Source organism: Lepidochelys kempii, chromosome 7 (genome assembly GCF_965140265.1).
Source record: "Lepidochelys kempii isolate rLepKem1 chromosome 7, rLepKem1.hap2, whole genome shotgun sequence".
NCBI lineage: Eukaryota > Metazoa > Chordata > Testudines > Cheloniidae > Lepidochelys > Lepidochelys kempii.
The window spans coordinates 113,454,550-113,469,488 of NC_133262.1; the positions used below are offsets into that span (position 1 = coordinate 113,454,550).

At 43.9% G+C, this 14,939-nt stretch overlaps 1 protein-coding gene across 1 annotated transcript in view; it reads right to left on the bottom strand.

Annotated features, from left to right (window-relative positions):
- The window catches only part of TRUB1 (TruB pseudouridine synthase family member 1), a 42,359-nt gene extending 29,993 nt beyond the window's left edge, over positions 1-12,366 (bottom strand). Inside the window, exons 1-3 of the mRNA XM_073354279.1 lie at positions 11,981-12,366; positions 8,317-8,412; positions 1,997-2,052 (exon numbers count right to left, since the gene is read on the bottom strand). Coding sequence (XP_073210380.1) covers positions 1,997-2,052; positions 8,317-8,412; positions 11,981-12,134 — 306 coding nt within the window. The 5' untranslated portion in view covers positions 12,135-12,366. The remainder of the gene's footprint in view (positions 1-1,996; positions 2,053-8,316; positions 8,413-11,980) is intronic.
- Positions 12,367-14,939: the final 2,573 nt, after the last annotated feature.

Here is a 14,939-nt window from a genome sequence, read left to right on the forward strand (position 1 = left end):
TGGTTTTTGATTATCCTTCTACTTCATTTAAACTAAATAAACTCAAGATCACTTGAACCAAAGTTATTTCCTATGACTAGCTCTACTAGGACATCCTCATTACTTACCAAAACCAAATCTAAAACTGCATCGCAATTGACTGCAAGGGACTTCAAATCAGGCCCTATTGCCACAACTGCTTTTCTGTCTATTATCTCTTCTTAAACCTGGGTGAATATCAGTCAGGCTCTAGTTCAGATCATCATCACAGCATCTATAAATAGTTTACTGGTCATGGATCAGAGATGAAAAAAGGAAGAAAAATAGTCAGCATGAAATGCATTAGAGGAGCTGTCAATTGACTTTAAAAAGTCAATTATTTTTAAGTCATTATTGACTTTCCTAAAGTAACAAAATCTGGAGAGCACTTGACTATTATATTGATTTCTTCATGTATTCTTGCCCATTTTCCCATTTTAAAAGTATTCTCTAAACAACAGGACTTTACATTTTCAGCTTTCAAGATGTATGCAAAACCCCTAACACCCAGGGCTGGAACCAACCATACTGGATTAACTGGAGCATGCCCACCTATCCACTTACCCAACATCTATTGCCTGGAAATGTAAACACACAAGTCAAGGTTTTGATGCAACTAGCCAGAAAGTACAACCAGAGGTGAGTCAAGTTCCCATCTGTTAACTATGCAGAATGATAGCTCTCCAAATCCACCTGTTGTCACTTGTGCTTTGCATACTAATGTCTCAATCCTGCAAATACTTATGCACAGAATTCATTCACGTGAATAGCCCAACTGACGATAAAGGAATTCCTCACATGACTAATGCTACTTAGGTAGGTAAATGTTTGCAGGATCAGTCCTTAAGCCGGTAATACATGACGCTTTTCTCTTTTGTATGATAGCTCCCAAAATCCCCATTCAAGACTGGAGTCCCACAAAGTCTTTGTATATATGTTCCCCTGATCAAAGAGTCCTTAAAATCAGAGTCTAGGAGCGCATAATGTCCCAAATGCACAGTGTGTTTTGAATAAGAAAACATTAAAAGAAGGTTACTTATTAGCCTTGCAGGTCTGTTTGACAGCCACTCTTAGAACCATCTATGCATTATATGTCATGCTGCCTTCGATATATGGAACTCCCCAATGGAATTAACCCAGAACACAAGTTCCCGCTCCTTCTCCAATTCCTTCCTCTTGACCAACTTTTGCTGTGATACCTACAAAGAAGTCAGCCAACTAATGACCTGGTTATACATCCATGGGAAACTGCTGTTTGTTTGTTTTTTACAATCTAGGATGATTTGGAAACATCAGTAACCACATATATAAATTTGTGTGATTAGATAGATTATTTTTGTCACCTTTATCCTCCCTTCCTAATTTTGCTCACACTTGCTTGTTACATTTTGTGTCAAATGTTTTGGGGCTGGGATTATGCACAATGGAGCCCCCATCCCCACTTGCATCTAGCCATTATAGCAATACTAATAATAAAGATTAAAAAAAAAATTGAAGGGTTTCGTCTTTTAAGACGGCATGGTATTCTTGAGAAATCAGATGTGAAGAACAGATGTAATTTCATAACAGCTTGTGATGGAAGAATTATAGTATTACTCTTTTATATCTACTTGAAGGAAAGGATAGGGGGGATGGGGATTTTAAAGTTTTGATTTAAAAACAGAAGAAGTTACAATATTTACAGGACATCATTCATTATTGTGTTTCTATATCTCATATTTAAAATCTACAGAGAACTGAACATTGAAAAAACCTTCCTACAAAAGACCCCAATCATCAGTAAGCTCTCTGAGACAACATCAGAGAGACAAGGGTTTCCGACAGGCAGTTAAGCATGCTTGTGATAGCAACACTTTGGGTCCCTGAAGGAATGAAGCCATTCTGAGTCCTTGCTTGATGCTGGATGTTTTAGTTGCCTGTAACACGATTCACCTCGACACAGAAAAAATATTAAGATCAATAACTTAGTGTGCCATACCTTGGAGCCTGCCAAAATGTTGCTCAGCATTTTAGTTCCTTTTCCAATACCGACCACTGCAAAGACAGAAAGAGAAATATTACAGCATTCTATTCCATTAACTAGATTCACATTCTCCCCCTTCTCACTATCACTCAACTCACTGCCATACATCACGTTAGTCAGAAATAACACATTTCCTGCACTGCTAGCATATACATGGCCTCAATTATCATGATCAGCTGAATGAGTCTTTTAAGAGGAGGATACCAAAAGATAAAGATATTGCCTAAGAGAAATACCTCTGATGCTCTATCTACTGGGACTGAGGACAGGACAAGAAGCAGAAGACAGATAAGCTTTGCCTATTGTTAAAATGGTTTAATTCTACCCTGTGATTGGACTTGATTTATTTTATTTATTTTGATTTTATTTATATAGTCCAATAAATATTGGACTATATTTATTTTCAGTCTTCAGTAAAGAAAGACATAGCACAAACCATGGCTCTCAATCTGGCCTGATAAAGTCTTTGGCAAGGTTCATTATTAGTGAGCTAAAGCCATTGCTGTAACTAATGGACCATTTAAAGGTTATTAGTAGCCTGTAGTAACACAGCTAAGGTATACCGTAATGGAATTAGTTTGGCAGTGATAGGACCAGGGCAAGAAAGTAAAATAATCATGAGGTCCCTGAGTCTTTTGCTAGAATCATTTATAAATCAAACAGGCAGAGTCAAGTTTGTGTGGCCCACTGGCTTTTCCAATTTTAAACTACATTTTGACTTGTCAAAGCGACTAACAATCAGATTTTCAAAGTAAATGGGTAGGAAAATCGCTTTACTGTGTTAGAATTCACATTAAAACTTCCTATAGTAATGTGCTTTTCTTTACTAACTTTTTCCATTGGTTTTCTGCACAGTGATCAGAAGTAGTAGATACAATAGAAAGAGGAAAACAAGAAAACCAGGTACATTGTAACCACACATTTGTAAAACTGTCATCACCATACAAAGAGTATACAGTAGGATTCTCCAGTATTACCTTGTGTAGTGGATATACCTCAATATTGATGCAAAATGGTTATTAATAAAATTATGATAATTCTCTTTTATACTGTTAGAGTAGTATAATCTTGCCTTTGCCTTTACTCAATTTTAGGAGATACAATTGTTTCCACACAGAATACTTGAAGAATATGATAGCTCATGTGCTTAAGTTTTTAGTTGCTAATTTAATGAAATCAAAGGTTAAAGCTAATTAAGGGAATCCATAGGAAATCTCTGCTTTCCATCAACCAATACCAGGCACCAAAAGTGTCAAAAAGGAGAACACCTCGTTAGCCATAAAACCAAATATATTACCTCCAAGAATGTTTATACATGCTCTGGAATGCAGCTTTACAACTTCTGTTTAGCTTTAACGGTCTATATTTTCTTTTACACACATCTTTCAAAATAGTATAGAAGTGTTCATTATTGTGATTTGTGCCTTGTATAGACTATTTGATAAAAGTTAATTACAAGCTATAAATGTAGGAACCATTGGGTCAAAAGACAAACAAACAACAAGAGCGTCTCTTTAAAGAACAGGATACCTTCCCTTGTACAGGACACTAGTTTGGTATAGACATGATCTTTATCTCAAGAAAACAACTTCTTAAAATACTTGTGTTTTAGAAAGAGATCTGGATGTGTATTTAGGATATTCCAAAGAGGGTTTATGTTTAGGATGCATTATCAGACCTAGAAACTAAGTAATAAAAGAGGCTGTCTTTATCGCCCCCCCTTTGAAAAGGGAAAAATCTAGAATTATCCTTATTGAAACTGATTTCTTTTATAATTGGTCTAAAGTCTTCAAATGGTAAGAAGAACATTTATGGTTGGACAATGTTTTATGGATGATGTTAGTTATGTCTAACTCTATGTTTCCTCTTGAAGGTGAAAACCTTTGTTGTCCCTTGAATGCTTTGAGATGTGTATTTGCAAATGTAATAACTGCCTCAATACCACTATTATGTGAGTAGTGGATGTTTTATGTAAAAAATTGAATCAAATGACCTTGCTATAACAGATTATTAATATAAGAAGCCATCTGAGTATAAAATCATTCATATTAATTGGGAAATTAATTAGTTATCTGGCAATGTTTAACCAACTCATTACCAAACTCAGGAAGGCAAGGAAAACCTCTCTATAGATTGGTAAGAAATAAGACACAATCTCTCCGCATAACCATTTAAGTTGAACAACTTTATTTAAGAATCATTTAAGTTTAAAATGATTTTTAAGAGCTTAAACACTTTTATATGTAAAACAGGAGTGTTTGGACTCATTTGAAATAGAATTTCAACTTCTATTAAACCTTGATGGAACTAAAGGGATATCTCAGAAAATTGACTGAATAAAGGAAAAAATTACAGTTCTAATTTAAAGATGTTCTTAGAGTTTTCTCAACACAAAGACAAAAGCAATTTAGCCAGCTGAAGAATTATTTTGCTTGTCTTTAAATCATAGTGCCTTCCCACTCCCCATGGCATGGCAAGAACCCCATGTAGCTGAAATAACGGGACTCTCATCCCTGAACAGGCATTAAGACTGGACCTACCATTTCCTGTCTCTCTGAACTATATGATTTTTAGCCATTTTTGTGATAAAATTACTTGGTGCTCAAAACCTTAAATCACCCCTTTTTACCCACATTTGCAATAGGGCAAGCCTACAAGGCTATGTCTACAGTGTACACTAAACCTGTGCTCTGACTCAGGTTTGAGTCCAAACCCCGCTGCCAACCACACACAAATCAGTCTGACTCACGTGAGCAAGCAGACAGGACCCAGGTCCTAGGAAGCTGCTAAATGGACAGGTCCCACTGAGACTTGGGTCCAAGCCCTGTCATTTTGCAGTGTGGACGCAGGTCAAGCCATAGAACCAGGATGGAAGGTCTGTGTCGTGCAGTATAGATGCACTGGCATAGCTGAGACCTGGGTCCAGCTTTACAATGCAGTATGAATGCTCAAGCAGGGGTTTGGAAACACTGAGTCCACAAGCCTGAGTCCCACAGACGGAGACATACGCCAGGTATGAAATAAAGAGTCATATAAAAATGCATCTTTTCAGAAAAACAGTGTCTATACATTTGCAATGCGCTCAGCTCCACAGTATCCAAGCACCTTATTAGAACTGGATAGTAGTGGAGAACTAAATGGCTCAGTTATTCAAAGGGAGAAACCTGGAAAGCTGTATGCAGAAGGGTGCAAACACGGAGGAGAGAAATTCTTTAGAGGGGTACAAGATGGTAAAACAAGGAGTCAGATGATGAAACTAATACAGGGACATTTTAAGGTGGATGACAGGAAATACTCCCTGACGAGGAGAATGAGTCTGGGAGAGAGGTCTCTCAGAGTACGTCTACACTACAATAACAAACCCGCAGCATCGAGTCTCAGAGCCTGGGTCAGCTGATTCGGGCTTGTGGGACTCGGGCTGCAGGACTAAAAATAGTAGTGTAGATGTTTGAGCTTGGATTGGAGTTTGAGCTGCGAGACCCACCCCCCTCACGGGGTCCCAGGGCTGGGGCTTCAGCCTGATGCCGAATGACTACCCTGCAATTGTATAGGCCCACAGCCTGAACCCCACAAGCCCAGGTCAGTTATGGGCATGCTGCAGGTCTTTTACTGCCAATGTAGATATACCTTCAGAGCAAGTGGAGGGGGCCACAACCACTGAGAGTATTTAGAACCAGACTTGACAAAACACTGTTAGCATGCACCATAGAGAACCATCCTGTAGTGGCTGGGAGACCGACTCAATGACTCGATAGCTCTTTTCCACGTCCATTTGTTTTAACACCATAATTCATGGGGTACAATAACATACTATGGAGACATTGATGCTGCACAAGAACAAACAAACCCACAGCTGTGAGTCTCAGAATCTGGGTCAACTGACTAGTTAAAAATAGTAGTGTAAATGGGCTCGGACCCACTTCCCTCTTTGGGTTTCAGAGCCCAGGCTCTAGCCTGAGCCCAAACTTCTACACTACTATTTTAGCCCCATAGTGTGAGCCCCTCACACTGGAGTGAGTGGACGCAGGCTTTAAGACTTGGTACTACGGGTTTTTTATTGCAATGTAGACATGCCCTATGAAGTCTTTAACTTCTAGGTCACTGATTCAAATACAGCTTAGGTCAACAGTGATTGAAAGTGGTCATAATCTGATAGTCAGTGATCTACACCAAATGAAATACTCGTTGCAGAACGTATGCCAGATTCAGAAGAGAGGCTGAAGCTCACACGGACATGCAGACTGAACTGCTCTGACCCCTAAAGGGGAGTCACTACAGGTCAGGGTAGAAGAACACTGGCAGAGTAGCAGGGGGGTGGGGGAAGCTTTTAGGGCTGCTGCTCACACTTTGAACCTATTTCATGGCTAACTACCGATCAGCCACTACCCAAGTGGGTGTCCTTATCTCAGACGACTTCCATGCACCAACCATTCCCCAGCCTGTGCTCAGTTCTGAGAGGATAAATGGTGACTTCTGCCTTGTCAAGAAGGTGATTGAAACTGATTTTCATATCAAAGTTCTTGTACAATTTTCTGCTTTCTCTTCTCACCTTCCATCATACAACCATCACACTTCGCATAACTACAGTCTGTTCAACTCCTATTCCGGGGCAGAACTCCAGCCGCTGAGGAAGACTATCAGAAATGTTTGGTCTAAAGTTTTCCAAAGGCTTTACATTAGAGCCAGGCTGCTCCTTAATAAAAACCCCAAAGTGAACTGTATTAGGCCTTGCTCAAGCATTGCCTAGTGATCTCTCAAATGCTAGAACATCAGTGGAAAGAGTGCTTTCACCCAGCTGTTACAAATATGCAGAAAGGTCTGATATCAAGCAGCGAGAAAGGATCAGAACATAGATCTTGAAATTTGAAGCCACACAGGCACAGATCAAGAGAGGAGGTTTAGTAGCCTCAAAAGCTTCTTGTGATGCTGCTTTGTAGGTGGAAGAAAGCTTCCCCCACCACCACCAATACGCTGGAGACAACAGTTAACTGAACTGTTAGAAAAAAATAACAGAAAGAAAAAATATTTTTATTTTATTTCTTCCCCTCCCGCAACTATTTCTTCGCACATCTTTTGAAATTTGAAAGCATTTGCTCCCACCCTCCTATGAATTTTGTCCTTTTCTATTTGGCTTGCATTGATTTTTCTCTGTCACTAGAACAAAACATCCTTTGCCCTTGTGAAGAAGCATCGATCGGAAACATATTAAGGTAATGCACTTCTCTGTCTTTACCAGACACACACACACACCCCAAGCTTGAATACATTCTGTCATGCCACAGATGCAAGCTCTGGAGCCCACTGGCTGCCAGAAGACAGTAGGAGAAGCCATTAAAAGGCCTCAATGATTTTTTTGTTTTGTTTTGTTTTCTGGATCAATGCTGATGGCTCCCCACAACAAGAAATAATGTGCTCAATAGGAACATCTGTGCAAAAGAAAGAACCTTCCGTTTCAGATCCAGAAACAATGTTCTTCAACAAATGGCAACCGAGTAAACAGGAAATTGGAACAAGCAGAGCTAAAGTTTACTTCTAGTCTATGGGAGTTACATTTTACAATGCACGCAGGCCACAGAGAGACAATTACCAACCTACTGGCAGCCATTAGCAACAGTCTGTTTCCTTGAAGCAAAGTTCTACTTTGAGAAGTGACTATGTCAAAACTCAGTGGATCTGTTCCCTATGTATATTCACAGTCACACCTGTTGAATTCAATTACAAAACAGAATTGTTACTGTTTTTATTCCTTTTAGTCCTGCAGAGCAACACAGCTAAGATTATGGAAGCTGCAGATTCTGCTCTATGTTGTTCTTCAACAAAATTATTGATGATGATGTGCAAGCTGGGATTAATCCATCTTGACTCTCAGACCCAAGGCTGAGTTTACACAGCTGGCAATTATCATTCCATTACCAGTAAATGGAACACACTTGATATTGAAATCATTGCGAGATAGTAAACATAGAAACCTCATTGATGCCTTTGTTATTAAATGGGTTATTTTTCACTTCCTATCAGTAACTACTGTGTTGCTGCACTCCATAGCTGAACTGAATCCTACGTATCTCTGGTTTCTAAAGCACTTTGGGATCTTTTGAGATAAAGACATAGAAATATAAAGCATTATTATAACAATAAACACTGCAGAATATTACAGCAGTTACAAAACACCAGCTTAGCCAAACAAAAGTATCTGTTTCTCCAGCTATTAGAAGTACAATTCATTAAATAAAAACAACAAAGGCAACTGTTGCAGATATTCATATTTTAATTACCCAGAACTCCTGCAGCTGCACTATCTAGAGTCCCACCATGTCCAATCTTCAAAATCTGTTTTTTCCTCTTTCTTGCACACTTTTGTATACCAGCTTCTGCAAAAATAAATTGACAAAACGCATTACAGAACAACCTCAGAACATGGCAAATGCAAAAAACTTATTTATGTTGCAATATATCAAAAAAGAAAAGAAATTCAATGGAAATCATTGTTCTTCATGCTCTGATTAAATCATGAATTATATACATATATACACACACATATATAATTTCCTGTCTGCGAAAGTGGCTGCTATCAGCTAATTATAAATAATCTTATGCACCATTATAAACAGAAGTGTTAAAGGAATATACAAAACACACCAGAGTGGACAGGTTACCTGATTTGTTTCATTAATGCAACATGTAACACTATTACCAGCTGAACACACTCACAGAAAGCATCACGTACACTGAGCATTCTTGCTTTATTTGATTGCACATAATGGGCCACATACCACTCAGCTACATGAATGGCTTCAATAGGGATGCCTACATGCAACTGAGTGGAATTTGCTCTTTGTTGCCCATCTGCTGTGATGGCATATAACAAATAGTCTCATATGGGGAAATGTGACTGGCCTGTTACAATCCCACCTAGGAATTCCACAGCCTTGATCACTCCCTGAAAAAGAAACATTCAGCAGATTCTCGAGGCCATTATAAACTTGAAAGGAAGTCAACTGAATATACAGTTGAAAGAGCTAAACATGCCCCCAAATCCCCTGAAGTGAAAAAACAGATTGACAGAGCCAGAAGGGTACCCAAAAGTCACCTACTACAAGACAGGCCCAACAAAGAAAGGAACAGAACACCATTAGCCATCACCTACAGCCCCCAACTAAAATCTCTCCAGCGCATCATCAAGGATTGACAACCTATCATGAACGATGATCCCTCCCTCTCACAGACCTTGGGAGACAGCCAGCCCCCCAGCCTAAAGCAAATACTCACAGCAACTACACACCACACAACAAAAACACCTACCCAGGAACCAAACTTTGCAACAAACCCCAGTGCCAACTCTGTCCATATATCTATTAAAGGGACACCATCAATGGACCTAGCCACATCACCAGGGGCTCATTCACCTGCACATCTACCAATGTGATATATGCCATCATGTGCCAGCAATGCCCCTCTGCTTTGTACATTGGCAAAACCAGACAGTCTCTACGCAAAAGAATAAATGGACACAAATCTGACATCAAGAATTATAACATTCAAAAACCAGTCGGAGAACACTTCAATCTCCCTGGTCACTCAATAACATACCTAAAAGTGGCAATTCTTCAACAAAAAAACTTCAAAAACAGACTCCAACGTGAAACTGCAAATTAATTCCAGTTCTGCAGACTGGACATCATCACATTAGGCCCGAATAAAGACTAGGAGTGGTTGGGTCATTACAAAACCTCAACCTAATTTCCCCCATACTAATTTCCCCCTACTGTTACTCACACCTTCTTGTCAACTGTTTGAAATGGGCCACTCTCATTACCACTACAAAAGTTATTTTTCCTCCCTTGGTATCCTACTGTTAATTGAACTGTCTCATTAGACTGACCTCACACTTGGTAAGGCAACTCCCATCTTTTCATGTATTTATTATACCTGCTCCTGTATTTTCCACTACATGCATCTGATGAAGTGGGTTCTAGCCCATGAAAGCTTATGCCCAAATAAATTTGTTAGTCTCTAAGGTGCCACAAGGAGACTTGGAAGAGACTTCAGGAGGTCATCTTAGTCCAACCCCCTGCTCAAAGCAGGACCAATCCCCAATTTTTGCCCCAGATCCCTAAATGGCCCCCTCAAGGATTAAACTCACAACCCTGGGTTTAGCAGGCCAATGCTCAAACCACTGAGCTATCCCTCCCCCCTGTTTTTTTTTTTTTGCTGATACAGACTAACACGGCTCCCACTCTGAAACCCATTTCCAATTTCTGTAGCTTCATAACAACTTTCCTATTATTTCAAGTGTTTCTCTCTCTTGTGTTACAGTGAGAGACCCATACAAACAACGGGAAGAACTTAGAAACTAGCTGTCAACAAAGCACTACCACTGTAATTATACTACACAGACATTAATCCAGCACTGGGACTCACATGGGCAGACCCCTGTGCCTGCATGGAGCCCCACTCAACAGGTGTCTACATGAGACAGAAATACTGCAGTTTTCAATGCAGGATTGGGGCCTTATACTGCAGGAGACTCTGTAATCCCCAATCAGGATCAGAACTCCATCATGCTACGTGCTGTATACAAGATAACATGGTCCTGGCCTCCCAAGGAGGTTACAATCTTAAACCCCAACCCTGCAATTCACTATGGAGAGGTGGAGTAAGGAGTGGCATGGGGATTGTTTCTGTAGCCTTCCAACTGTGTTTTTCACAATCCTTAAATTCTGTTCCACTCATACAGACTCATGGGCCTCTGGGTGGGACTGAAATTATTTCAGTGGGACTTGATGGAGAAATAAGAATCCCACCACCATAGATCATACTGCAAGATCAGGACCCACCAGAGTAAACAATCTGAAAAATTAAGGAGAAAATATATTTTTCTCGCTTTCTCTTTCCATGATAGACAACAGTGATATGAACTTTGAAAAGGAAGAAGTAATATGTTCCTAGGAGTTGTGGTTTAGACCTTGCCTATGTTTGCTGGGATACTAAATCACTCCTGTAATGGAGATTCACAAAGAAGAGGCCCATATACATACCAGAAGCTTGAAAAAGCCTAACTAGGTGAACACCGATGAAGTGAGCTGTAGCTCACGAAAGCTTATGCTCAAATAAATTTATTAGTCTCTAAGGTGCCACAAGTACTCCTTTTCTTTTTGCGAATACAGACTAACACGGGTGCTACTCTGAAACAAATGGACAATATATTTTTTAAATCAGACATCTGACTGAAAGTGGCACCTTCATTTTGGATTTCATTTTAGGCCAGTTTTTAGTGTCTCCCTCCTGTGACGAAGGATTATTGTCCATATGTATTTTAACAGACATTTTACAAATCTCAATTCTCTCTAACCAAAGTATTCCTCCTTTAGACTTTTCCAGCTTTGCAGCCCTGGAAAATCTGGATTTTTAAACTTGCTTTGAAACTTTCAGGGGCACATCAAGTATCAAAATGTGCAGGTCAGGTAGACTCATGGTTATCTCCATGCACAGAAGAAGGGGGGGGAGACAAATTAAGTGTGGATTCAAACTACACTGATTAGGGAATATGAACAGGTGAAGGTGCAAACTGCACAGCAAGGAAGCTACACTCAGGCAGTAATTTGCACACACAAAACCCTTACCTGGGCCTGGGGTAACTGGAATGGGACACTTACAGGGGCAAGGGCCCCAGCCACCTGCAGAGGGGAACTGATGGTGCAGCAATTGGCTTTGCATACATACAGTTAGAGGGCAAAGTACTGGGTGCAGGCGGATACTCTCAGCACCAATGCTGTGGGACGCCTACCACTGTAGGAAGAGCATGAAGTTCCCAGCATGTGTCATCCAGACCTGCCTCCTCCCAAGGTACCCCCCCCCCCCCCGTCCCAGCTTGACCCTCCCGCCGTGGCCTCCCCCCACCCAGCCCGAGGGTGACATCCTGCCCCTTCCCAGCAGTACCTGCCAGCAGCTTCTCCTTCAGCTGGTTGAGCACGTTAGCTGAAGTGGGCCCCTTGGGTTTGTACACAGCGAACAGCCCGCTCAGAGAGAAGAGTTTAGCTGCTGCTGTGTTGGCCAGAACATGCCCCAGCTTCCCGTGCACCTTCTCGGCCATGCTCCGGGCCGGGCTCGCCCAGGCTGAAGATGCACCGAGGAGGCCAGGGGACGGCGGCTCGGGCCCGGCTTCCTGGCTACCCACGCGGGGCCCTGCAGCGGAGCAGCGGCGAGGGACAGCGCGGCGCGCCGGGCCGGGCCGGTCGCGCGCAGGCTCGCGCGCTGGGAGATGGAGGATTCGCCGGGCCGGGCCGGTCGCGCGCAGGCTCGCGCGCTGGGAGATGGAGGATTCGCCGGGCCGGGCCGGTCGCGCGCAGGCTCGCGCGCTGGGAGATGGAGGATTCGCCGGGCCGGTCGCGCGCAGGCTCGCGCGCTGGGAGATGGAGGATTCGCCGGGCCGGGCCGGTCGCGCGCAGGCTCGCGCGCTGGGAGATGGAGGATTCGCCGGGCCCGGGCCCGGGCGCGCGCGCTCGACAGCAGGCGCGCGCGGAGGCGGCTGGAGGGGCCTCACCCTGCAGCTCGGCTCGGCTGGGCCAGCCCCGCCTCTGCCTGCTGCGGGAGGGGCGGTGTCCGGGCAGCACCGGGGGGGGGGGTGATGCTGTGCCCCCCCCCGGGGATTCCGTTCCGCCTGTGGTGCACAGGCTGCTGCTGCTCTGGGCATGGCGTGCACAGGGTTGTGCAAAGGGTGAGCCGCTTTTCAGAGACACACACCTGGTCGCGGGGGGGGTCACAGGGGTGGCACCGTGCAGCTTTGCTGAGGGCGCCTGGGAGGGTTTCTTTTGTGCACCAAAATGGCCCTGTGCTACCAGCGTGCCCCTTCCTGTTGGGGGTGGGCCCATGCTGTGCCACACAGCTCCCCTGCCCAACACCCCCTGGATCCACTATGGCCAGAGCCCCCCCCCAACTCCCCCCTCCATTTCCACCACAAATGCACAGTGCTGTGCACACCACCACCCCTGCCCAGCGCCCCCCCCCGCCCACAGCCCCACCACAGCTGCCCAGCACCCCACACAGAACCCCCCACTCGCTAGTTTCCCAATACACACAGATTTCTCCTCCTTCCCAGTGCCCTTCCCCGCAGCCCCACCACCGCAACTAAACAACACCCCACACAGACCCCCACTGCCCTGATACACACTATCGCCCCCACTGCCTAGCACCCCAAAACTCACAAACCTCCCCCACAACCCAGCGCCCTCCACACCCTCACAGCCCCACACACGACTCTCACTCCATCACACCCTGCCCCCTTCCCTGGCTGCACTCACCTGCTGGGAGGTCTCTGGCTCCTAGGGTCAGAGCAGCGAGGGGGGGGTCTCCAGACTGTCCACGTGCTGCGCCCGCCACAAGCGCGAGCTTCATGGCTCCAATTGGCTGGGAAAAGCACCAGTGGGAGCTGCTGGAGCCGCAGAGCGGGGCTTGCAGGCACCGGTAGTGCGCAGAGAGCCCTCCGCCCCGACCCTAAGAGCCAGAGGGACCTGCTGGGGGGCAAGGTAGAGGTTACCGGCAGGTCCCTCGGGCTCCTAGGGTCTGGGGGGGCAGAGGGCTCTCTGCCTGCTGCCGGTGCCTGCAAGCCCCGCCCCCACAGCTCTGATTGGGCAGGAGGGAGCTGGTGCAGCACCCAGAGACACCCCTCTGCCTCTGTGCCTAGGGGCTGCCTGCACTGTAGGCTCCTGCCGACAGGCAGGTGCCGGGAGCTGCCCCAGGAAGCGCTGCCAGCCCCGGGATTTTGGTGCACGCGGGGACTCATGGTGAGCGGTCCCTGATATCAGGACAAAGGGCATCCTGACCGATGTGCGGTCAGGACGTGGGACAAATGTCTTAAAATCAGGACTGTCCTATCGGGACTGTCCCGATAAAATCGGGACGTCTAGTCACCCTGTTTAGAGACACTACATCATTCTGCAGCAAGGTACATGGCTTTCTGATTAATTGGTTTGGAAAACAGCTCTCCCTCTTGTCCATCACACTGTTAGTCATTGTACCTTTGTTACAGGACTTTAAATAATTGTATTCCAGTGAGTACGTATTAAGGCTATTAATCTTCCTGCTATTTTAGAGTCCTGCAAGAAAGTACTGTATTACTAGGACAGGAATTTTCTAGATTTCTAAGCCATTCAGTTTAGTCACTGTCGGAAGTGTAGCACTCAGATCTAACTCTTCAGGCCTGATTGCTGCACACACATTACTCTGAAAAAATTCCTATAGGCTCCAATGGAATTTGTGCTCGAGCAAGGAATGCAGTATTGGGGCCCTAATTTTCTCAGAGCTATAAACCTAGCAGATATAAACAAAGTTCCACTTTTAGCAACAAATATGTGTATGGTTAGAGAGGAATGGGTATCCCGTGTGGAGCACAGAGCTTCACAGCGGCAAACTTTTACCTGGAGCCCACCCCACTTAAGTCAGCAAGCAGGGTTCTGCTTGCATGGAGCTCAGTGCTGGATCAAGACCTGTATCTATCTATCTACTTCTTCTATGGCCTATGGTAGATTAACTGATTTGCTCAAGGATGGGAACAGAATACAGAGCTTCTGAATCCTATACCCATGGCCTAGCCACTTTCTTTCTCTCCCGTATTGCTATGAAGAGCCTCAGTCTACAGTTTCAGCTTCCATTGACTTCAGTACCACATAGGCCAGGCCACAGGTGAGTAATTTGTTTTAGTAAAATCCTGTGTGTTAGTTGTAGAATAGTTTGTTTTTTCTAATGATCCTCTCCCTCTTAAAAGATAATGGGTGTACAGTGCTTTGAAAGTGCTAAGTAATCTTTTATAGACAGGTCTCAGGAAAAATAAACCATCTGGAGGTAAAGCAGGACTTAATTATATAAATTCTTTGCTTAGACCTACACTCTGAGCATAAAA